The 27,078-nt window shown below is 38.7% G+C and overlaps 1 protein-coding gene across 6 annotated transcripts in view; it reads right to left on the minus strand.

Moving 5' to 3' along the window:
* RTTN (rotatin) overlaps nt 1–27,078 on the minus strand; it is a 161,401-nt gene that overhangs the window by 23,600 nt on the left and 110,723 nt on the right. For all 6 annotated transcript variants that reach the window (XM_060614068.3, XM_060614067.3, XM_060614069.3 and 3 more), the window contains 6 exons: nt 23,816–23,909; nt 19,062–19,257; nt 16,555–16,645; nt 13,898–14,051; nt 11,188–11,325; nt 7,813–8,030 (listed from right to left, as the gene is read on the minus strand). In XM_060614068.3, the coding sequence (XP_060470051.3) occupies nt 7,813–8,030; nt 11,188–11,325; nt 13,898–14,051; nt 16,555–16,645; nt 19,062–19,257; nt 23,816–23,909 (891 nt within the window). The remainder of the gene's footprint in view (nt 1–7,812; nt 8,031–11,187; nt 11,326–13,897; nt 14,052–16,554; nt 16,646–19,061; nt 19,258–23,815; nt 23,910–27,078) is intronic.

Below are 27,078 nucleotides of genomic sequence, written 5' to 3' on the forward strand. Positions count from 1 at the left end.
ATTTTGAAAATACTAATATTTTGATATATTTCCCTTATACATTTGATAATTTTGAATTAATTTTTTTTCATTATTGGGGTGCCTGAGTGGCTCAGTCATTTGAGCAATTTGACTCTTGATTTCAGCTCAGGTCATGATCTCCCAGTCGTGGAATTGAGCCCCCTGTCAGGGCTCTGTGCTGAATGTGGAGCCTACTTGGGATTTTCTCCCTCCCTCTCTGTCTCCTTCCCTCCCTCTCTCTCTCTCTCCCTCCCTCTGCCCATCCCCCACTCGCTCGCTCGCTCTGTCTCAGAAAAAATTTGTTTTCATTATCAAAAATCTCAAATATGTACGAGAGTAAAGGAAATGAAATGCCAAACCCCCATACTTTTTGGAAATTTTTGGCTGAACAATTTCTAGTAAATACTAAATATCATATACTGTCATATTCCAATATACATAACCAGAAAGCCTAACATTATCACGCCTAACATATTTAACAATAATCTGTTGGTATCAACCTAATATCCAGTCCAAATTCACATTTTCTCTTTCGTCTCAAAAATGTCTCCTCACAGTTGGTTTACTGGAATCAGCACCGAATAAAAGCCCTCACACCACATCTGCGCATCTTCTAAATCTAGGCACTTGTCTTTCTCACACCTCCCGACCCATCCACCAGGTTTTCCATTCCATTCCCCTTATGTTGCTGAGTTGGTGAGTAAACCAGACCAGTCATCCTCTAGAACGCGCCACATCCTGGGTCTGTCTGCTTGTGATGTGAACTTGTCTTCTCCGCTCTATATTTCCCATTTACTGGGTGCTGTAGCTCTAAAGGCTTGAGAACATTCAGGTGAGATCTTTTGTGGTAAGAGTCTCATGTGGATATTCACATAAATTTTAATTACAGTTTCAAAGAGTTCATAAATTCCAGGTGAAGAATCTAGAAGTTTCTCATATGATTTACAAATATCAGATATAATTCAAATTCATAACTTTTCCTTCTACCAGTAATTTTCAATGGTCCAGTATTAAACTCAAAATGATACAATCTTACATAAACTATAGAAATACACAGACACAGCTTCACTCTTCCTGATTGACCTGTACTTGGCAATGTGACCCTAGAGGAGCCTGCAGAGTGTGGGGGCCCTTCCAGCCCCACCACCATGGGCGGAGTGATTCCGTCTTAAATAGTGGTTTCATCACGTAGGCTGCTGCCTCCAACCAGGCAGGTCCCTATTTGGCCAACGAGTTAGGTACTAAATGCCCAGGCCCAGGGATGCTTGGCAAAGATCACATTCCATAGTCATGAAGAAGGTGAGGAAAAAGGCAGCAAATTATTTAGGATAATGAATTTGTTTGGAGTATAATCATTATAGTTAATTATGAGAATCCTAATTTGTCTATAAGCTTAATCTTCACCATTAATAAGAAAGCTGCTCTCATACACATGCCCTTATTGCACTTTCATGTATTAATGTTTTGAGAAAAACCAAACTGATCTCATTGAAATACATGATTCATCTACTCTGTGCAGATTTGAGGGAGAAAAAGGAAGTTAGAGTTCTAGGGAAACAGTTGTTCATATAGATGTGTCTTTTATTCCCGCATGGAATCTCACCAAAATGATAGAAGTGGGATTAAACACCAAGACAGACAGACAGACACTCAGACACTCACACACTTACTTGCTCACTGGCTCACTCACTCACATGACAAGTCTGGAAACTAGCAAGCAGAAAGATGAATGGCAAATGCATCAGCAGGCTTGAGAACACAGAATACCACCCCTGTCCATACAATGAATTGCCAACAGCTGAGGGAACTGAGCAGCAGGTACTCCTGGAAGTGAGAGCAAAGGAGGACTTTTTGAAAAAACCCTGAGAAGCAGCTCAATGAACAGATTCTGCCCACCACCCACCAATCTCTGCACAGCCAAGCCACTCTTCCTCCCCACCTCTTATAAGAAACCGGAGACTTAGTCTCTGGACAGATGAATTAGAAGGGTTCTAAACTGGGGCACCTGGGTGGCGCAGTCGGTTGAGTGTCCAACTTTGGCTCAGGTCAAGATCTCGCAGTTTGTGCGTTCGAGCCCTGGGTCAGGCTCTGTGCTGACAGCTCGGAGCCTGGAACCTGCTTCAGATTCAATGTCTTCCTCTTTCTCTGCCCCTCTCCTGCTCATTGTCTCTTTATCTCTCTCTCTCTCAAAAATAAACATGATGAAGAAGAAGAAGAAGAAGAAGAAGGAGGAGGAGGAGGAGGAGGAGGAGGAGGAGGAGGAGGAGGAGGAGGAGGAGGAGGGTTCTAAACTGACAGAAATGAGGCATATTTCCAAGTGAGGGTATTACACTGAAAACAGGAAGGATTAAGTGATACATGCAAATTAATTTCTAAGACCTCAGCTCTCTTCCTCCCACTTTGCCACAAAACATTTGGCGGTTGGCTTTTCAGCTCCAGGCAGGAGATGAGAGATTCTGAGGGAATCTGACAAGTTCAAGAAGGCAGGCCACAAAGGGCCCCGGCCCAATCGCCTTACACAGTACAGCCTGCAGTTGACAGGCTCCACTCAGATGCCCAGGGCTTCCAGTCTACTTTAAGTCCCCCAGTTTTAAATGCAGCAGACAACCAACATTACCATGTACCAGAGAAAATCCCCTAACCAGAAACCAGAAATCAAAATAAAGAGTAAAAAAAGAGAAGAAAAGAGACCATGTAGGAAGAAGAAAACTTAGGAGTCCCAAACATATAGAAGACACGAAGTAGATGGGATGTCAGATGGAAAGAACTGTCAAGAGAGACCAGCACAATTAGATTAAATTAGATTAAATAGACCCCCCCCCCACCCCGAAACATCATCAGGAAAATGCAGAATGCTGAAGACCAAAAAAAAGATTCTTAACACTCCCAGGAGAGAGAAACCAGAAATCATAATGGCTTCAGACTTTTCTACAGTAACATGAGAAGTTAAAGGGGAAAGACAAGGCCTTCCCAATTCTGAGGTGAAGGACTTCCAATGTACAGTTCTCATTGAAGTATAAATTTAATGTAAGGGTCGAAAAAGACTCAGATGTCTAGACCTCGAAAAAGCTGCTTATGCACCTTCGTTCTGGAAGCGACTAGAGAACAGACTATCCAAAGAAGGAGTGAAGCAGGAAAGGAGAACACGGGAGACACGAGACTGCAGGAATTCCCCAGGAGGAAGGCGAATGGAGACCCTAGGATCTCACTGCACACCAAGCAGGTCAGAAGGAATTGGGAGTGACCGCTTCTAGAACACAAAGCTAATGAAGTTCTGACATTTCTGAATATACCGAGAGGACATTCGATTGCTGGCAAAGAGCATGGAGCTAATCAGTGATAACAGAAAACTCAGCACATTTAAAAATAATACAATTTACCTCTAAGAAAAAAGGAAGCTGAGCAGGCAGAGAAAGGGAGACATTGTCTGCAACACAGTTCAACCGTGCACAGCATTTTCACAGATGTACCACCCCATGCTGCCTCGTCTCTAGCCACCGTGAAGATACAGGATAGCAGGGAAATGAGAAGGGAGTCCACTGCGGCCAGGTAGGTGGGTGGGGCCTGGAAAGGGAACTCAAGTCTCATTTTCCAAAGCAGGAAGTCAACGGATAATGTCCACAATGGAATAACCAAGATAGACAAATGCAAGCATGTTATTCAGAGACACGGAAGGGAAACTATTAAACAATCAGCTAAGCGAGGTATGAATAGTTGCCTCTAAGAAGAGGAAAATGAAGGAAGACGTCTTTTACTTTGAATATAAAACTTGTAAACCTGTTAGGTACTTTAAAATGTGTACACAGAAAAACAGATATGAAAGCCAAAAACTAACAACAAACAAAAAACAAGCAGGTCTAACCTATAGTAAATCCACATACTTTTCAACATACACCAAAGGTCAGAGTAGAGGATTTAATTTCTATAATTTTCCATGTAGCACTTATTTCAGACTGAGAAGTCCTTCTGAGCATCTGTGCACAGAGCAGGAGCACGGGGCTCAAAGCACGAGAAGCCCTGGAGACAAGAAGGGGGAGGCTAAGATTATATGTCAGATAGCTGAAGGGACGGACACCAGCTACTGGATGATGCAGACACACAAAAGAGGAGGAGGATACAGAGCAAGAAACAGTTTGTCTTTCTGTCAACCACAGAAAGAAAGAAAATCAGGACTCAACGTAATTTACTTAAATGTTATGCTCTTTTGCGGTGCCTGGGTGGCTCAGTCAGTTAAGCATTCGACTTCAGCTCAGGTCGTCATCTTGTGGTTCTTGAGTTCAAGCCTGACATTGGACTCTGTGCTGACAGCTCAGAGCCTGGAGCCTGCTTCCAATTCTGTGTCTCCCTCTCTCTCTGCCCCTCCCCAATTTTATGCTCTTTTTAGATCTAATTCCTTCTATACATTAAGTGATCTAGCTATTCCAGGTCAAGACTTTTTGCTTTCTTGATTATAAAGAAGCATTGATATGAAGAACAGGTTTTTTAAATTATAGAGAATACTCCTTGATTGACACAGCAGTATCTCAAATAGATAAGCTCTTCTCTCCAACAGATTTACTCTTGAACTTCACCACTCACTAAACACTAGTGCAAAATATATCTCCTAAAAATGTGAAATCAGACTTTTTTGTTTCCTTCCATTACTACCCTTAGATATTAGACCAAATACAAGGAGAAAAATTAATTCAATATCTCAATTATGAGCAAAATCTATTATTATAGCATTTGTATTAATCTTGTGATCCACATTTATTTGCAAATGAAACATTCTGAGTATCTCACTAGGTAAGGCAAAATCACCATTAAGTCATATTTGTTCAATATGTTACGGTCAAAAGATAATACGGTCTCCATGGTCAAAACATTTGTATTGTAAGACATATATGTCAAAAGACATAATAGTTTCTCAGAGCATATTCAAACCCTCAAACCTCCTCAAATTGGAATTATGAAAAAATAAACTTGTACATTATTTAAGATACAAATACCAAATGCAAACTTTTAACATGTATCCTCGTGGGAGAGTGCGATAAAGCAGCTGTTTTAAAGATTCTCTGCCAAAACATTTAATTGAAATTACAACATAATAATGTATGAGGAGGATGGAGAGTTTTAGCACCAGCTAAAGCTTAATACAATTCTCTCCTTTTGCATTGGCATTTTAAGAACTGAATCACAAGAGGTTAAGTGATGTGCTTAAGGTCACACATCTAATATTTTTGAGTAAGATTTTACAGATAATTGAAATAAACTTTCGAAGGTCACGATTTTAGTATACTATTTCTTCCGATAAAGAGTGCAGTTTACTTTCCTTTGTATAAAACCTGCCACAACCCATAGCCTACATTCACGTATATTAAAAAACATGTAATTTATCATTATGTGTTGCTGTTTCATAACTCACATTTTAATAACATTTTAATTCACATATCTTTATATAGGGAAGAGCAAAGAAAATATAGTGTTTGTAGTTTAATAAAGCTCATTAATAAATGTCCCATCTCACGTCAGGCACTTCCTTTCTTTACTTTCTTTGTCTTGAACTTGCTTGTGTCCTTCTAACAAATGTCATGTATTCATATTCTACTGTTTATATGAACAAGAAGAGTATGATTTATTAGGAAAAACAGTTATTATAATTGGTTAAAGTATCCATATCCACATAGAATACTTTGTGTCTTTTGTAATTTGGAAGAAATGGAGAGGAAAATTGGCTAGTCGTTAGGAAAATCATTGAGATGCCCTGTGGCTCTAGGGTACCTCATTTTCTTTGGCCAAGAAGGTAACAGCAAAAGATTATAAATGATAACTTTTACAATGAACAGTATTACAAAATATTAAGGAAAAATAAGGGCAAGGTAAATTTAGAAAATTCCTGTGGCACAGAATTTTTACTACATACATTTATTTTAATCTGGTTCATCAACCAACATGGACCCCTATTTATCACAAGCCTAATCATGATTTCTTGAAACAGCACCAGCAACAAGCAAGAAAAACAGCTGGCAAGTAAAATACATTTGGTTTGGCCTAGCTGGAGGTCTTTCAATTTCACCTGGTCCAGGATTGGCTGCAGGACCCATGGTCATGGCTGCCTTCAAGACTCCCAGAGAGACAGGGCATTCCAGGCCTGGGCAGGAGGCGGGGGAGGTGCACTGCCCTCACTGAGGGAAAGAAAAGGATGCAGGGCTCCACAGATCCTTACATTCCTTGAGGGGAAAGTGTGTCCATAAGAGCCTAGGAGAAAGGTGCCCCACCAAAGCCAAAGTTAGGAGATTAATAGTGCTTTTGAAGTGGGGCTGGGTGACCACTGAAAAAGTGTGAATTTGAGTTTCCTCTTAACGATAGGCTTTCAAATGCAAAATCAGATAAAGCCAGTTGCTTTGATGGGGAATGAGATAACCGGCACACAGCCATCCAGCTTGGGTTCTGAGCTGAGTGGAGCAAGGAGGCAGTAGCTACAGAGAAGCTGGGGCCTCCTAAGAGTAAGTGACTTCGAGCAATGCTGTGGGGCTCTCTTCCCCCTAGAATCTCAGCTTCCCAAGGAGCTGCTGGAGATGGGAGAAAATGTTGTGGGACCTTTATCAGGCTCCTTATCTGTGCTCTGAACGTAACTGTAGTCCCTTGGGCAAAGGAGACGGAGACATGAGTCTGCCAATAGCCCTAAGCTTGGGGCAGGTTCGAGCTGGACCGGAGCCGTCCTTGCCTCTTCAGCCTTGTCTCCAGTGCTCCCACATAATGGAGGCTGCTGCCCAAAACCCAAAAGTGGCCATTCCAGCAAGATCTGTACATCCATAACTCCCACAGGCAGAAAAGGGGCAAAACCCCCTAATTCTAAGAAGCAAAGGGACGGCAACAAATCGGCAGACTAGAGCAATCTTCTGTCTTTATAAAATGTGGCAGGCTGACTGGGAAATGGAAGCAAATCCTTCAAGGCAAAAGTCTACTTCTTTTCTACCTTTCAGCAAGAAGTTGAAAATCATAAAACCATATGACTATTAAAAAGAGGGATTCTTAATACTGAAAAATCTAGCAATTTCCTATTTGTAAAAACAACTATGCAACTTAGGAAACACTTCAAAGTTTTTTTGTTAATCTATTTATAAAATCATACTTTACTGATTTTAGAGTGTTTTCCAATGAACGAAACTCTTGGTTCGTGTTTTAGGACTGCAGAAAGTAAGTTTATAACAAAGGCAGCATGGTTTAGAAAGGGGGCATTTTCTCACAAATGTGCCAATTAAGTCAACCTACCTCTATATACAAACTACCTTAAATACATGTAATTCACTTATATAAATCAAATGTCATTTAGGTGGACATATTTTCAGAGACATAGACATGTCTTTAAAATGGCAAAACATTATGAATTATACCTGCATTCCTGAAATATAATATTATAAATTATAATTATAAATTTTATTTATAATAAATATTTATTATCATTTATATATTACTTATTATAATGAATAAATAAACAATATTTATTATAAATATAAATAATATATAAATGTAATAATAATATTTGGTCATGGCATGGCACACTATTTTGGTGAACTGCTGGATTTAGATTTCTACTATTTCATTTTGAATTTGTATATCATATTCATTAAAGAACCTAGCCACCAACATCAGAGGGCCAGGAACACAGAGGAGATTATTAATTTAACTTCATATACCTTTATTTAAATGGTCAAAATGAACATTAATCACTTTTTAATTCAAATGATTGAAAAAGATTTGTACAAGACAAAGACTGAAAGTCAATTTACTGAAACACTAAAAGTTTTGAAAGACCAAGAAATCACATACCTGAAGAATTACTTCATTGAGTCGTTCTAGAGATTTCTGATTTTCCTGAGTTTTGTCAAGGAGTGAAGCGATTGATGGACTGTGGCATAAATTTGTTTGATCCTTATCCTGGAGACACCTCTTTGCTTCTTCAGTCAAGAGGACAGAAAGGAACTGCAGGCTGGCAGTACACAGGGTGGGGCAAGTTATAGACAAACCCACACAAGTGCACAACATATCTAAAAGAGAGATGCAAATGTTTGAAAACAACTTCAAAATTAAAGAAGTGAATCAGATAGATCTGAGTAATTAAGTTTATAGCCTTTTTATTTCTAATGAAGTAAAGTTATCAGTAGTTATAAGGATCATGAGAATAACTCTAGTGTTTGTTTAAAAATAAATAGTCAATATTAAGACAACACAATCAAGGGATCTATTTAATTTTCATTTCATTCTTTTTATATGGGTTGTTTTTTGTATGAAGGTGTGTGTGTGTGTGTGTGTGTGTGTGTGTGTGCGCGCGTGCATGAATGGACACATACACAGTATTTGCTAAGTCCCAAAATAAGAGGATCACATATATATGAATATTGATCCCTTTGGGGTCTACTGAGATCCACAAAGTTTCTAGAATTTTTAACATTTTAATTTTTATTTCAGGGCTACCCTAAAAAAATTAATGTAACTGTACTCTGAATTATCTAGATCACTGTGTAGTTATGTTTCTGTTTTCAAACAAGGTGATGCTAAATAGTACTTAAAACAAGAGTATGCAGTGTTGACATGATGTAGAAACAAAGGTTTCATGGCAGTTCACAATACAGAACAAGAGGGGTGCCTTGGGGGCTCAGTCGGTTAAGCGTCCGACTTCAGCCCAGGTCATGATCTCACGGTTCGTGAGTTCAAGCCCCGTGTCAGGCTCTGTGCTGACAGCTCAGAGCCTGGAGCCTGCTTCGGATTTTGTGTCTCCCTCTCTCTCTCTGCCCCTCCCTAGCTCACACTTGCTCTCTCTCTCTCTCTCTCTCTCTCCCCCTCTCTGTCAAAAATAAACTTAAAAAAAATAGAGAACAAGAGTGGTTATGAACAAATTTGCAAACATAACACAGATTAGAAAGAATAGGCAAGCCAACTCAAAAGAATCTACGCTGAATCAGTCATTAATTTCCTCCTGTGAGCACTGATTTAATCAAAGGAACATCTGATGTGTTGTATTAATTTTATTAATCTGAGTATCACGGGTTTATAATTTTGTTACGTTTTACTTTTCTATTATTTGGAATTTATACCTTTATAAGAGTTATAACTGTAAGAATTTCTACCTAGATTCAGGCTTAAAGAAATTCTTATTCTCTTAAGTAACATAAGAAAAATATTTTAGTGTGTCACTTTATGAGAATTATGTTCATTTAAATGATGTCTAAATATTGTTTGAGTTTGAGAAAAGACTGTTATAGATAACATAAGTTACAAAGTGATCATGAGATGTTTTAAATATTTATGAGCACATGGGATGGAAACTAAAAACAAAGAAAAACACCATGACAAGGACTAGCAATGATCATTTTTATTAGTTAAGTTTCCATAAACATTACTACTATCAAACCTAGCTGTTTAGCAGTAGGTATTTCTGATTAGCACCATATTACCATGCATGTGTTTTGTAGATAGATTTTTAATTTAATATGTCCTTATTTTATCGCCAGGAAAACTGTGTCAGGTGAACAGTGTTCAGGCAGGGCTGAAGGCGAAGGGCTGGAGAGGAAATGAGTATTTTATGCTTTACAGGTCATACGCCTTTGTCACAGCTCTTCAACACTACCACTGTAGCAGGAAAGCAGCCACAGGCAACACGTAAGTATATAAGCAGCCACAGGCAATAAGTATGACTGTGTTCCAATAAAATCTTTATCAGAGCGAGCGGCGGGCCAGATCTGACCACTTGGCATAGGTATGCTACATGAGTAGGACCTTGCTTTGTATTATGAGTGAATCAGGTGGTAAACTAATTTCCCCACTACGGCTGCAGGAAAATCTCAATTACACAATCTCTTTCAGTTTTAATCTCTCTTAACAAAATAATAATTTCTAAATGGACGCTATTCCTATTAGGGAATAAACTCCTCAGAACTCCTATGTCCAAACAACTGACAATTCTGTTTCTTATTGAACATGTATTTCCCTATAAATATTACTTCAAAACTACCACTCTGGTCACAAAATGTATCATCCATCTAAATTTATAGAATGACCAAATGAGAAAGTAAAATATGAAAAAAAAAAATTGGTGATAACATGGAAACTTAAAATAGAACTCAATTTTGAATACATTTAAACTAGGTATTTTTAAAAAGTAACATAAATATTATTTATAAGCATTTATGTTAAAAAAAAAGGTCTTCTTGCTATGCTAAAATTTAAGAGACTACATCAAAAATTAGTAGTTATTTAAAAGAATAATTTGTTGGAGCATCTGGGTGGCTCAGTTGGTTAAGCATCCAACTTTTAGATTTCTGCTCTGGTCATGAACTCAGTTTGTGAGACTGAACCCTATATTGGGCTCTGCACTGACAGCATGAAGCCTACTTGAGGTTCTCTCTGTTCCTCCCCTGCTCTTTCTCTCTCTGTCAAAATAAATAAATAAACATTAAAAACTAATTTGTTTGGGGCACCTGGGTGATTTAGTTGGTTGAGCATCAGACTTTGGTTCAGGTCGTGATCTCGCAGTTCATGAGTTCAAGCCCCACATCGGGCTCTCCAGTGTCAGCACAGAGCCTGCTTCAGATCCTCTGCCCCCCACTCTCTGCCCCTCCCCTGCTGTGCTCTCTCTCAAAAAAAGTAAATAAACATTTTAAAATAAATAAATAATTTGTTTATACTAGTAGGCAACAATTATATGAAAAACATCTTATAAAAATAATTACCTATAACTACACTCTTAGCATTTCTGTACTCTAAGAAAATCCTTACATCTTCAGACAAGGCACTATATTTATTATAAGTTTCCATGTTATCATATATACAGTATTTAGGTGTAGATTTACCCACTTACAGTGTATATATGTCAGGAAAGAGACTGGTTTCTACACCAACACATGAGAATCTGTCTCATTGTTTTACAATCATGTCATATCACACGTCTCTTAATAACACCACAGGCTTTTCTTACCTTGTTTTTATAGTTTTTTCAACTGGGTTTCAACTTTTCAAAAATGCATTTTGGAGGTGCCTCAAGAACACAGAGATTTCTCAAAGTAAATACCTGGTTTCTCTTTCAAATATAATTAATTTTTTATAATTACTTAATTTTAGAGAATACACATATAGAAACTGTAAACAATAATTATGTTAATTTTTAGTAGCAGAAAGATCCCCAGCCTCGTGAGTGCATCTTCTTACCGATCACCGCTGCCCAGTGCTTGGCCAGAACCACCGTCATAGCCGGGAGAGAGGCAAGAGCGGCTTTCCTCAGGAGTACGGCCAGAAGGTTAAATAAATGCGTCCATGTGTGATAAAAAGCCGATACCAACTCTACATCTATAATATTAATGAAAACATTTCAAGCTATTAACACAAAGAATAGAAAATACAAAGCTCACCAGATACTTCATACTTCAAGTAAGAGTCATGCACGTGTCATATGAAGATAAATGTAATTCCGCATGACCCAACATTTATTTCCATTAGTTTTTCATTGTTTCCTAAAGCTTTCTCTCATCTATCCCCTACATAAAGACAAATAAATACACACTCACACATCTTCCTCTCATTAACGTCTATTCAACAACAAATCAGAAGGTATGACAAACTGAATAGTACGCCTTAAATTCAGAACCACATATTGTGCATATTGTAAAAGCATGGCATTGTCTGTGCTACTTTTATAAGTCAAGTTTCTCCTGTTGTCTTTCTCCCCTTTGTGCAGGGTGGAGGAAGAAAGCACAATGTGCCAAAGTCATGGCAGAAAAGCAAGGAGAATGTCTTTGAAGAACCAAGAGTACTGCCCTTCAAAAAAAACAACACAGAAGGGGATTCTGCAGCTTTGCCTATGGCTGAGAATGGAGCGATTCACCTTCTATCCTAAGGACAGCTTTTCCCCTCTCTACGTGGCAAACGGAGGCTAGAGAGCAGTAGCAAGCTTAGGATTGTCTTCTCGGACCACGCCACTGGCAATATCTGCCAGCTTTTGTCAAACTCCACTACCAAGCAAACTGAGAACGTCAATCTCAAGGTTCTTCTGGAAATGGTATATTCCAGGGAGTTTGGACTATAGCAGTCCTTGGTATGTGTCTCAATCTTCCGTCATTCTCACCTCTATAAGGAGTCTTTTTAGACTATCTTTTCTCCTTATCATCCCCATGAAATCTTAATTCCACAGATTCTATACGTCTGCTTATGTACTTTCAGTATATCTTTACTTTATACATAAAAAAAAAAAATTAAGTATAAGGCTTACTGATTTTACTCAAGATGGCCAAATAAAACATTTAAGCTGAGAGTTAAAATTAAAAATTAAGAAGAATTCTTATTTTTATCTAAAAACAAGAAAAAAATTAAAAAGCAATCACTTTATAACTTCTCTTGCTAAGTAACTTTCAATATAATTTACTTGCTCATATAAATTAAAATATTTCCAGTTATACATGAAAATTAGTAAGTCACATACAATACATACTAGAAGTATAATCAATATTTTATAAAATCATTCAAAAGTATTATTTTTCCAGAAAAAATTAATTTCTTAAAAGTATTTTTACTGAACTTATGCCTTTGCTTGATACGAGAAAATGACTTCTAATTCAACCAGCTATGAGATATACATTCAGACATCACTGACGTTTTTTATTTTTAGCACTTTACAGAATTAATGATGGGCCAAATAACTTACAAAATAATAAAACATATACTATTTTTATTTAATTCTCAAAGCCCAAGTCAGACACAAAAGCAAGAGAATCAATTAAAAAAACATCCACCAGTCAGCCAATGACAACCAAGACACGACATGACTTTGGGACATCTTGCCACATGACTTTGCCACCTCTTACCACATGACTTTGGGATCAAGTGTTGAATCAAAAGTCCTCTAGTCACAACCATCTATGCACTATAGTTTTTAGCACTGATATTGCATATTTCCTGTTTATCTTCCACGAGCTAAACACCAATGCTTCCCAAGTCATACCCAAGAACACCCAACAAGAGAAATTAAATACTAAAAAATATGACTTTATTGGGTTGAACTAACTGAGCTCTGAAGGGCCACAGACCATCGTAATTAAGATTTTTCCCCCCACCCTTTCACTTCTTGGAGGGTGATATTGCCCTCATAGGGAATGCACAGTCTACCCTGATTTGCTTAGTTAGGATACCACTGCCACTTGTAAAATTTCCAAGTAAGGAATTATTATTCCTCTTACACCTGGATATTTGAACGCTAATTGGACACTGAGGACTAGATTTGCTGGCGTCATAAAACATTTCACTTACCTAAAACCAAACAATCCATAAAATTCAAAAACCTAAATAAGAATGAATTAATAGGCAAAGAGCCATTGGCAATAGTCAAATTATCAATTACTTCATTATAAAATCTTTTAAATAATTACCATATTTTATTTCTGATAAAGTCCTATACTGTTTTAATTTTCTCTTCTATTAAGTACTATATTCAACTTTTCATCAGAGTATATTTTTCAATAATTTAGGACCTTACCAAAATTTTTATTATATGCAACACTTACTTAGAGTTGTTATTGCAGATAAGTTATAAGTAGGTCATGTGGCTATATCCATAGCTTGTAAGAATAATGAATATCTAAAACTCACTGTACTTGCTAACATTACATTAAGAACTTTGCCCTCATTTAAACTGACAGCACAGGGCACAGTCCTTCATTATACTACATACTTGCCTCAAATGGCCTCCTGGAACCACTTAAAACACCCAAACTATAAAACACGTTATAAAAAAAAAAAGCCTTCCAAAATATCGGCAAAACACAACATAAAATTCAACCTTGAAGTGAGTACCTGGTGCAGAGTAAGATTCTTTTTTTCCCTCAATATGCTTTACTTTCATACTAAACGTGAAAAAAAGAAAGCTTACCTAACACATCTTTGATGCATATGGTGAGGACCCCGATGATGTTTGTGATAAGAGGTTTCAGAAGCTCTTCCTGAATCACAAGGTCAGGATCTACCAGTAAACATGACTGCAGAAGCCTGGACAAAGACGACAGGTATTCTAGGAGAGAGGACACCTATTTGAAAAAAGAGATAAAGTAAAACAAAACATATCATATGAAAAGCCTAGCTCAGTGATATTTCTGTCTTCTATGCATTGTAAGCCACTTTCTTTGTACCATAAGTTACATAAAAAACTAACAAAATATTAATCGTAATTTTTAAAGATCTAAAATGAATATATAGCAGACAGCATGATTTTCTCATATTATAAACATACCATTAATGATCACATTAACACTGTCAAGTATGATAATACCAAACAAGGCAGTATTTCAAAGCCAAATTTCAAACTCCTTTTAAAGAAAGAGAGCCTTTATAGTTTTTAAGTAGCTAAACTGTGGAATCAATATTCTGGAAGAAGTAGGAAGGGGCATCCCAAAGTCATAAAGCCTACGATTGCATAAAGAAAGAAAGATGACAAAACATTCTTCAACACATCTCCTATCATGTAAAATGCAAGTTTGTGACATTTAATTTCCTTATTGTTATGGAGTCTTTTTTGATGCCTTTGTACTGAACACTATTGATTGCAGTTATAATAAGTCTGACATCTAATGTATGAGGTGTTACCATAAACAGATAAGCCATGGAAAGTGAGAGCAAACGAGAAACATCAGAGAGGGAACCACGGAATCACTGAAGCCTCTTACAAGCCCACACACTCGGCCCGCTTCCTCAGCGCCTCGGCTCTCAGCTCAGATCTCACCATTGCGAGGCGTCTTCTGACCACCCTACCAAACACAGCACCCTCTCCCCTGCCGCACACCTTTTCCTCACACTCATTTTTCCCATACCATTTGTGTGTGTGGGGGGGGGGGTTGTTTTCTTCTGTTTTAGAGAGAGAGAGAGAGAATGCTCGAGAGAGAGAACATGCAAGCAAGCAAGGGATAGAGGGGAGGGAGGGAGGGGGAGAGAGAGAGAGAGAGACAGAGAGACAGAGAGACAGAGAGACAGAGAGGCAGAGAGAGAGAATATGGATCCCAAGCAGGCTCCACACTCAGAGCAGAGCCAGACGCAGGGCTCAATCCCACGACTCTGGAATCATGACCTGAGCTGAAATCAAGAGTCAGACGCTCAACCGGCTGAGCCACCCAGGCGCCACCCCTGCCCCACACCATTTGTCACCAGCTGATAAAATAGTTCACATTTTATTTACTGCTTACTGTCTTCTGCACCAAGGACAGAATTCATATGGGCAGACGTGTGTGTTTTCTTTGTTCACACATCTGTCACTGGCACCTAGAACACAATCTGGCAGAGAAGAGGTTCCAGAACTTTTCTGGAACGAATGAGGAATCTTGTGTGAGGACAAACAGCTAAGAAGCATTTGGCCTACACAAGTACCGAACGAGCACCTTCCATGGGACAGGCACTGTGCTCAGCACTCGGTACACAACTGATGCCTAAGAACAGTCATAGCCCTGCCTTCATGGAGCTCACTGCAGCCTCTGGCCTCATGACCACCTACAGATTCGCTCTGGCCACTCTGGCCTCCTTGCTATTTGCTGGATAGAACAAACCAACCCCGATCTCAGGGATCTGGCAGTGTCCTCACTTACCCCAGGTTACACGTCACTGTCTGAAAGGCCCTCCCTGACCACCCTAAGTGGAAAAGCCCTACCCTCCCAGCTCTGAAAGCATTTCCTGGCGCCTTTGTTAGCTGTTCTTCTCAGATGTGTATACGGATTTGCTCATGATCTGCTCTCCCAACTTGAGAGGAAGAATCTTTATTTTATTCGCACAGGCAAGACCCTGGTACGTGGTAGACCCTCAATAAAGATTTGCCAGCTGGACAGTGAACTGGAGGAGGGAGCCTTATGCAAAGGCTCAGACTGCATTGGGACAAGTATTTTGAAGATGATGTGTTACCCAGCCTTATAAGAGGGGGGGCCTGCCGTGGTCAGAAACCCCAAAGACAGCACCGCAAAGCAAATCTTGTAGCCCTTCTTAAACTCTGAGTTAGGGTAACATTTCTACTAGCAACAACTACACAAGGAGTTCTTAAGCATACTTTACATACAGACTCTAGCTACAATCAAGAACTTAAAAATAGTAAATATCTGTAAAAAAACAAAAATAAATTTATTTTTATTAGGTTGGGTTTTGAAAATACATGGAATTTAGTCACTATCTATTTTAACAACTTCAGTTTAGGTGCAAATGATAGACATGGCCTAAAATCACAGAATGGGAAGGTGGCCTATATAATGTCTTCTTTTTTTAGTATGGTGCTCAAAGATATCCAGATCTGTGAATAAACATCTACAGCTGGTTAATAATGGAATTAGGAAGAGAATATAGATCTTTAAACCTCACTTCCCTTTTCTGCCATCCAAAGATGTCTCAGATTAAAATGTTAAGTAACCTATTTCAAATAACCTCATTACACCATGTCTATCCTCAAAGATCTTCATCCTTCTCCTACAGTTAGTATATCCTTAGCAGAATTTATGTTTCTGGCACTTAAAACAAACGCACAAACAGACATGAGGCGAGAAGGAGACGTGAGACACTTACCTGAGCCTGCGTGTGCTCAGCGGGAGGGGACAAAGGCAGTGGCGCCTTGAGCTCCTGGACACAGCTCTCTAGGAGGGTGGCATCTGCGATGCTGCAAAGAGCAGAAAAGAGGAGTAGTGCGCTGCTTACTAAAAATTAGTAAATCAGTATTTGAAGTTTGAATGTAACCTTGAACAGAATTCAAGAGAAAGGATCTTTACAGAAAACAATGGCTGTCAGAGGGAAGGTGGGTGGGGGGTGAGGCAAAATGGGTGACAGGGACAGGGAGGCACAGGCCTGCAGCCATGGAACGAGAAAGTTACGGGAATAAGAGGCACAGCATAGGGAACACGGGGAATGATACTGTGACAGCGATGGAACAGGACAGATGGTAGCTATGCCCGTGCTGAACACAGCATAATGCATAAACTTGTTAAGTAATTAAGACGTACACCTGAAATGAAAGTAACATTGTGTGTCTACTCAAATAAAAAGAAAAGTAAAAACAAAGAGAACAGATTTTCATAAAGACAATAAATGTATATAAAAAGGTATCCCATAATTATTTTAGAACACAGGAGAAGATCCTATCTAATAAACATGGGAAACAGAATTCTGAAGAAAAAAAAAATCTAATGAAAAGCAGAATAAAATATAAAGAAGCCCTTCTAAAAGGGAAGCAAACAAGAGAAAAAACTTGGTGGTTAGTTTCCTGTTCAAAACAGGAAAAATACTTGCTAGGAAATAAGTTTTGATTTACAAAGTAAAAAACAAAATAATGCAAAAAAAAAAAAACAAAACAGGAAAAAGTTTCTAAGTCCTGAATAAAGAAAAGGTATAGAATATGATTAAGCCTTTGCCATAAAAGATTCTTTAATAACTCTGTGGCCTCAGTTTCACAACAGACTCTTCTTGAGAAGCAAGAGTATTCCTAAAGTTCCATTTTGATCATTCTTGAGGCAGAAAAACATCCAAGAAGAAAGTCAATCAACAGGCGGGTTCCTTTTCCAAGTCTAGCAGGTTATCACGGTGGAAAGATGATGAGTAACTGTGAACAAACTCACACCTCACAGATTATCTAAGTGGTAAACGAGTAATGGCAAGTGAAGTGAAACAAGGATACTTCTTTCTTTTTGGAGTTTTCTTAATATCCCAAAATGAAAGAGAAAGTACTGCAATTTGGCAAAGAGGAGGACGATATCTCAGACAGTGAAAGTTCTCAAGAAGAGCAATGCAAATGACTACGGGGTCAACAGGAGGTAATAATAATCCACTGGCTATAATAATCCAGATGGGAAGAAAGCAAAGGAACAGTTACTATAAAGAGAGTATCCTAACAGGAGTGCTGATGCATAGGGGTACTTGTACCCCAATGTTTATAGCAGCACTCTCAACAATAGCCAAATTATGGAAAGAGCCTAAATGTCCATCAACTGATGAATGGATAAAGAAATCGTGGTTTATATATACAATAGAGTACTACGTGGCAATGAGAAAGAATGAAATATGGCCCTTTGTAGCAACGTGGATGGAACTGGAGAGTGTTATGCTAAGTGAAATAAGTCACAGAGAAAGACAGATACCATATGTTTTCACTCTTACGTGGATCCTGAGAAACTTAACAGAAGACCATGGGGGAGGGGAAGGAAAAAGAGGTTAGAGTGGGAGAGAGCCAAAGCATAAGAGACTCCTAAAAACTGAGAACAAACTGAGGGTTGATGGGGGGTGGGAGGGAGGGGAGGGTGGGTGATGGGCATTGAGGAGGGCACCTATTGAGATGAGCACTGGGTGTTGTATGGAAACCAACTTGACAATAAATTTCATATTAAAAAAAAAAGAGAGAGAGGGGGGAAAAAAAGAGTATCCTAGACGTCATCACTTGATCCTCACGCTAACCCCAATAACCAGATGTTATTAATGAGATTAATAGTAACTTCCCCCAGACTGCAACACTAGGGAGGGAATGCCCTGTGAGAAGACCCTAAGTGGGACTGATTCAGTATCTACAGCCTTTCTCACTATACATATAACCAACACGATAATGCAAAGGTCCAGCCAGAAGCTCATTCACGTTAGCTAAATGAAAGAACGAAATCATGATCTTCTAAATTTTATCAGAGTGTTATGTAATAAAGAGTTTAATCCCCAATAATGAAAAACTCCAAATGAGCTTAAACAACGATTTTCAACCCATGGCCCTTATTCTGACATAGCCCTACAGAGGTGAATCCCCAAAGCCCTTCACTTCCATTTAGAATGACCAAGGGACTGCACCACAGTTCTTGAGTATGGTGCGAGACAAATAAGGTTCAGAACCTCTGAATTCCAAAACAAAATCAGGACGGTGGGAGTAACAGTCCGTGTAACAAACCCGTACGAGTACTTTAACAGATCTAAATTGAAACTGTCAGGACAATTCTGCAAAAGCAAAACCCCGCAGTGTAGTGAGCCAAAAAGAAGATAGAGATACATTCCCGGCACGCAAGAAGTCTTGCACCAACTCGTTTCTGCTGCCCGGCCTCTCTTACCTACAGAGAAGCTCCACGAGACGGGCCTGCCGAAAAGCGTGTGCAGTGTCTCCCGGCGCAGTCGCCAGGAGGCCGTCCAGGAGGCTGCACACCGCCGCGAGGAGAGGCGGCGTCACCACACGCTGCCTGGGCAGTGCGGCAGGAAGGGACGCGTCGCGAGGAAGCCGTGCCGACGCGGTTTCATGCTGACCGATTACTGGGAATAAGCATAAAAATTAGCACAGTTTTGTTTCCTTTGTGTTCATGTACAACATTCGCAAGTTCTGACCATCGGAGGAAAGCCCCTGAGAGGGCCAAAGAGAGACGACTGGGGAGCTCCCCAGGGCCCGGCTCATCACAAACCTGAGGTCAAGGAAGCAGATATCCAACTTCTCCACTGTGTGTGTGTGTGTGTGTGTGTGTGTGTGTGTGTGTGTGTGTGTGTACGTCTGCCTTGGATGACAGTGTAAGAGCCAAGACGAGATGGGCAGAGCATGGTTTTGTGCCCTCGTGCCCTCAAGCACTCAGACATTGAGGAACAAATAGATGGTCCCCGACCCTTTTTCTAAGACTCTAGGGGCCAGAAGTGCTTCAGAATTCAAAATATTTTAGATTTCAGGAAAATAATAAGATGCATGTACCTACCATACATTAACTAACCTCCAATGAGAATTTGGGCAATACCACGTAATGAAGTAACTATTTCTCTAGTGTAACACTTGTACAATCACAGTAAGCTGGATGAAGAAAGGAACAAATACAACCTCAAACCAGTACTGGTCAGGTTTTGCAGCAACTGTATTCAGGTATGGGCAAGTTTTATACCAAGTAACTTTTGAGAACACTTAAGTTTTCAGAGATTCTGGATTTTAGAACTGAGGATATGAGATTGTGGACCTTTCCCAGAAAACTCAGCAAGGGATTGTTACCAAGAAAGCTATGTTTGTTAACCTACATCAAGATTTCCCTCATAACCCTCACTTCTTATTTCTTTTTTAAAGGAACACTTTATTTTTAATAAATTCAGATTTATAGAAGGTACAGAGTACAAAGAATTCCCATATACCTTCACCCAGATCCCTACGTATTACTATTTTACCACATTTTATCTACCTACATACCTCTCTTATTATGAACTGTTTGTAAGCTGCAGATGCCCTGCCCTCTCAGCCCTAAATTCATTTCCTAAACAGAGACTTTTGTCTTTTATAATCACAGTACAGTTAACCAGGAAATTAACACTGATGCAGTAATATTCTCTAGTCTATAGACCTTCTCCAAGTTTGCATATTGTTTCACTAATGTCCTTTATAGCTCAAGAGTTCTTGTTTGGATCCAAGTCAGGACCACACTTGGCATTTAGCTGTCATGTCTCTTCGGGTTCTAAACTGGAAGATCTCCTCAGACGTGCTCTTTCAGGGCTCAGACATTCTGCAAAGAGCACAGGCCGGTTACTTTGTAGAAGGTCTGATGTTTGATGGTTCCTCGTGGTTAGATCTTCGGTGCATCCTACCAGGAAAACATGATTTCTATCTGTGCCATTATTGGTGGTTAACCATTTGATCAAATGCTGTCTACCAGGTTTCTCCACTGTAAAGTTTCATTTTCCTATGTAATTAACTAATTCCTTTGGGGTGGAATTAGGAATATAGAACTTTGGGACAATGGAGCATCAAGAAAGATTTGATACTTTAAACGAAATAAAATCGGGAAAATTAGATGCAGGTAATCCCACAGAAACCGTTCCAGTGGTTTTAAGGGAAAAATGTAAATATTCACAAGATATGTGTTACATGTTTGCAGCATTTTTAGGTTAAGTTTAGTTTATAGAAGAATACCAATAAAAGGGGAGGGCAGGGCAGTTCAGAAATTCAAACTCATCCAATATATTTAAATAAAACTTTTCTACTTTATCTAGAGAAAATTATCCTACTTACTTATATTAATAGTGCTCAAATACACTAACATTTTTAATGGTTCCTTTCACCTTTGTGCATCAAATGTAGGCTTACTGATCATAAGAGACTGTTTTTTTTTAATATAAGATATATATGTATTTTTTTTTTACAAACGTTTAGAAACTCAATTTAAAAATGAAAACTCGGGGTGCCTGGGTGGCTCAGTCAGTTAAGCGTCCGACTTCGGCTCAGGTCGTGCTCTCACGGTCTGTGAGTTCGAGCCCCGTGTCGGGCTCTGTGCTGACAGCTCAGAGCCTAGAGCCTGTTTCTGATTCTGTGTCTCCCTCTCTCTCTGACCCTCCCCCCATTCATGCTCTGTCTCTCTCTGTCTCAAAAATAAATAAGCATTAAAAAAAAAATTAAATAAATAAATAAATAAATAAATAAAAAAAATAAAAATGAAAACTCACGTCTGAAGCGGCCCTAATATACATTTACAGAAAATTCTTTTCATCCTGTCCTAAATCATTTCGAGGCACATTCATTCCCTGGTTAATTAAGAAGCAGCAAAACAACAAATAAAAGGACTAACCAGCTTCACTGGCAAATCCTGCTACATATTCCAGCTGAGGGAACTAAAATCATATTAACACTAAAATAAATAAATAGATAAATAAGTAAATGTAAAAGAAGATCACATTTTACCTTAACATTATTTTAAAGAGATGGAATTCAGGAAGACATCTAACAACAACAAAATAATTGCTCTAGTCTTATGGCTCACTGACAACATATATTCAATGCTTTGCAGCACTGTTCATTGGCATATTCAACAAAAAGGATTAAAAAGTTTTTTTTGTCAAATATACATACTTAAGTGATTGGCTGAACCAGTAAAACTGTGCGTGAATATACATTCTAAACACAGTCTTTGAAAATAAAACAAATCCAAATCAAGAATAATGTGACAAAAAAACAAAACAGAAAAAGCCCACACAACTATATGTCCACACCAAAACCTGTACATGAATGCTCACGGCAGAGTTACTCATAAGAGCCAAAAAGTAGAAAAATCCAAATGTTCATCAACTGATGAATGGGTAGGTAAATGCAAGTGGTATAACCATACCACGGAATATCTTTAACAATACATAGAGAGTACATACCAGCACATAATACAATATGGGTTAACTTTGAGAATATTATCTAGTTGCAAAAAGCTAGTCACAAAAAAATACATAGTGTATGATTCCATTTTTTTTAAGTTTATTTATTTTTTGAGAGACAGAGAGAGACAGAGCGTGAGCGGGGAGGGGCAGAGAGAGAGGGAGTCACAGAATCTGAAACAGGCTCCAGGCTCTGAGCTGTCAGCACAGAGCCCAACGCGGGGCTTGAACCAACGAAACGGCGAGATCATGACCTGAGCTGAAGTTGGACGCTCAACTGACTGAGCCACCCAGGTGCCCTGTATGATTCCATTTTTATGAAATTTCCCATAAGGAGGGAAAGTAGGTTAGTGACGCACTAGGCCTGGAAAAAAATCGAAAACAGATGAGGAGTGATTGACAATGGAAAGTTTTCTTTTTAGGGGATGAAAATGTCCTCAAATTGACGGTGGTGATGCTTGCACAGCTCTGTGCAAAAACCAATGAACTCTACACTTATTAAATGGGTGAGTGTATGATTATTTGAATTATTCTCAAATTTGATTTCATGCTCTGGGCTCTTAACAATTTAAACCATGTGGTTTGCTCCTTTTATTCTTAAGATCAAATGAGTACTTTCTACAATTAAACACTCTTTTATATTGTTAACGTAAATTACTAAAAAACAAAATGGGATGTTGTTTAGGAAGTCAGGGAACAGATATTATAATGAAAACTCTGAGTAAAGTCTTAATTAAGCAATTATTTCTCAAGTTTTCTAAAGCCTTTTCTCTGTGGATGCTTATACTTCAGGGTGTAAAGTACCTTCTTTTCAGGCAGCAGCACATTCCTTCCAGGTGAAGAATTTAATGCTACAATAAGGCCTGTATGTTCTCCGGAATAAATACAAGCTAAGTTGTAATCTCCCAAATATACAAAGTTTGAAGCATAATAGAGTTGGAAGCAGTCCCTAATACAAAGAAGAGAATTTATATATTGCCATTAATAAAAATAAATCCCAGGCTATTCATCAAGCATTTCTAATAAAGACTCAACATGTTTTGTGTGCTTTAAAATGGAAGCATACCCTTTGAAAATATTTATGACCAGATTCTCTCCACTTTCAAGTGGACTACTGGGGTAAATTGAAGTGTTTTCCCTAAAAGGGGGAGAAAAATGAAGTTAACTAACATTTATGAATTCCCAAATTCAAACATGAAATATCTATGCTTAACTAATAAGGAACCATAGGGCAATTAACTATTTATTTGATGACTAAATTCCATTTATTAGAGTATTTGTTTTGTTAACTTCTGATTTATTCAAACTCACGGACTGCAAGATCATGACCTGAGCCGAAGTCGGACACAACCGACTGAGGCACCCAGGCGCCCCTAATTTTGTTCTTACAGATATTTACTTTCAAAATATCTGGACCAACTTGTCATTTTTCTTTTTGAAAGTAGAATGTCTGGGTGCCTGGGTGGCTCAGTCGGTTAAACGTCCAACTTCGGCTCAGGTCATGATCTCGCGGTCTGTGAGTTCGAGCCCCGCGTCGGGCTGTGTGCTGACAGCTCGGAGCCTGGAGCCGGCTTCGGATTCTGTGTCTCCCTCTCTCTCTGGCCCTCCCCGACTCGTGCTCTGTCTCTCCCTCAAATATAAATAAACCTGAAAAAAAATGTAAAAAAAAAAAAAAAAAAAAGAAAAAGTAGAATTCTTCCTAAAAGGGTACCTTGAGCCACAAACTGGTCGTGTGAGGCTTCAGGGAGAGGCGCTGTGGAGGGCCCAAATGGTGGAAATTCAGTGCTTCCGGATGAAGATGCCACCTACGGAGCAGCAAAGAAAATGATTTTATTCTTAACACTAACTAATGTTACCACATGGAAAGCGAAACAGAACCAATACGTACATACAAATCTTTAAACAAGAAGGTTTATGACAAAACTATACTAGTTAATATAACTGGAAAACATTTCATATTTTAAGAGTTGTAAGTTTTTTGAAGGGTACTTTCAACTTCTTTTAGGACCTGCTGGAATTTATGTAAAGCAGCAAGTCAAAGGAGCAGAGTTTTGATTTGAAGCCCATTTAGGATTTTAAGGTCTGGATAAGGCCTACTCCCTCTTATCATCCAAGTGTTAAAAGGCTAAACCATACTCCTTTCTTTAACTTTTGCATAATTCATTGCGTCCTTGAGATATTTTGTCCTACTTGATTCATAATAAGAGGGGTTTTTTATAAGTATCCAACGGCACACACAAATTTTAACAGTGCCTATGAAAAAATCAACAGAAATACTAAACGATTCTTCTTTACCTTTTCCCATTTCACAAAAGAACTGTTTCAGGTCATATGTGGACACAGTGTTTCAGAACACAGTACTTTTTATTTTTTTAAGTTTATTTATGTATTTTGAGAGAGAGAGAGAGAGAGAGAGAGAGAGAGTGTACATGAGCACATGTATGCAAGTAGGAGAGGAGCAAAGAAAGAGAGAGAGAGAGAGAATGAGAATACCAAGCAGGCTCTGTGCTGGCAGCCTGGAGCTCCACAGCCTGATGTGGGGCTTGAACCCATGAACCATGAGATCATGACCTGAGCCAAAATCAGGAGTTGGATGCTCAACCGACTGACTGAGCCACCCAGGTGCCCAGAATACAGTATTTTTTTAAAACATTAAACATAACACTAATTGTGTAGAAGGCAAACACAATTTCACCTACAGATCTACAGATGAGCAGACTGTGTGGCCTCCTAAAACTGAAAAAGCTCAAACTGATGTATCTGGCACCTTCTATGTGAAAAACATCTTAGCTGCAGAGGTCAGATCATTCCTTTTCTTACCATCAATTTACTCCACACACCTAGACAAGCTGCAGGTCAGTGCATGCATAGAGCAAGCATGTCAGTAATCAATGTCAACAGATCTCATGAATCAACCCTATCTCAAACTCAGATACCATACACCTCAGTACTCATACACTAACTGTGCATTTAACATGCAAAGTAGGATGCCTTAGACATGATATGATAGAGTCAAAGCAAAAACCAAGGTTGTTTTTTTCTTTAAGTTTATGTATTTTAAGAGAGCGAGTGGGGGAGGGGCAGAGAGAGAGGGAAAGAAAGAGAATCCCAAGTAGACTCCACAATGTCAGCACAGAGCCTGATGCAGGGCTTGAACCTACAAACCACGAGATCATGACCTGAGCTGAAATCAATAGTTGGACACTTAGCCAAATGAGCCACCCAGGAACCACCCCCCTCCCCAGGTTTTTGTTTTTAATACTAAAATAAAGCAGGGTTATTTATCTATTTATTTTTAACTTTATTTGTTATTGAGAGACAGAGAGAGACAGAGCACAAGCAGGGGAGGGGCAGAGAGAAGGAGACACAGAATCCAAAGCAGGCTCCAGGCTCTGAGCTGTCAGCACAGAGCCTGACGTGGGGCTCGAACCCACAAACCGTGAGATCATGACCTGAATTGAAGTCAGACACTCAACCGACTGAGCCACCCAGGTGCCCCCAGGGTTGTTTTTTAATAAAAAATGTAATAACAAAAATAAACCAAGGTTATATTTTATTTTCTGTTAGTAAAGAGAATATAAATTTGAAGAAAATGATTGATGGAACTTATATCCAGTTTTTAAAATCCCCCTTTGAACTTAAGACTTTAATCATCTCTCATCACTTCAAGTGTAACATTACAATAACAACAGAAAGCTGTGGCCAATAAATGTAAGCCCAGCATGTAAAGTCATCCAAAAAAGAAATCCGGACAAATTTCAGTCTAAATAAATCATTCCTAAATGATCATGTATTAAATACCTCATTTTATATAATATTAGGTCCAGATAATAGGAAACACCTAAAATTTATTTTTCTAAAAATGGTATTTACTACAACTGGCTCTAAGAAATGTGGAAAAAAACATCCTGTCAACAAACATCCAAATAACTTTTACAGTCTGTGAGGACAACAATCATAACTGAGATTGTATCACAAAGCACGCAGGAGCTAATAATATATGGCACCTACCACAAGCTCCTTTGTTTATATAATAAAATTGAAGAGAACAATGATGCTAGAATCCTTTACCTTTTCAATTAACATCCTTTCAACGGACACTCAAGCAGCCCTCACCACTGACAAAGCCAGAGGTAGCATTCAGAGCAGGAAAAGAAGGTTTCTAAGGGCTTGTTAGAAGAAAGCAAAGTCACGGTTTGTGACCAAAGGTCAGACAGTAATAAAAGTTGTGATTTTCCTTAATATAGTCCAAGGAAGTGACATACAAATTCAGAAAATATGATTTTAGAAAGCATCTGCCTAATAGTTATATTATAACCTACCCCGTATGGTTGAGAAAACACAAGGACTTCTTTATACAGTAATATATTGTGCTTTAAATTTTGATTATGGGTGATTTATATTATCTACTAACATCTATATTTTTTGAATTTACTATATTAGCACATTATTATTTTAACAAGACAAAAAGGTATTAAACTGAATTGCTCTGGTTCTATACTCAAATCCTTGCTTGTTTGAAAATAATCTCTAATGGACATTTATTTGGTTATATGTAATAATATGTAAATATCTGACTTGTCATCTTGCAAGTAACTTGTGAATATCTGACTTGTTATCTTGCAAAATTCAAGTCTTAGCCTCTGGAAGGTGGAGGAGGTTCACATGAGCCCGTAGTGCTACAGGTAGAAAAGGCCTGATCTAGTCCAGGTCCTCATTTAGAGATAAGGACCTCAAGTAAGGGCCCGAGGTCACACTCTCATTAGGATTCTCAGTTGAGGACTACGTTTATGACATCACAAATACACTCAAGTCAGAAGAAGCCCTCAGACAAACCTCCAAAATGCTGACCAATCTTGTCTGCGAGGAGATGCTTCTTTCTCCCCACGCCGTTTCCATGGAGGAGGGGTTGGCTTACTTTCCCAGCAAACTGAGCAGGCTTAGCCACTCCTTCCCCCACAGCAGAGAACTCAC

This window comes from Panthera onca, chromosome D3 (genome assembly GCF_046562875.1).
Source record: "Panthera onca isolate mPanOnc1 chromosome D3, mPanOnc1 haplotype 2, whole genome shotgun sequence".
Taxonomy (NCBI): Eukaryota; Metazoa; Chordata; class Mammalia; order Carnivora; family Felidae; genus Panthera; species Panthera onca.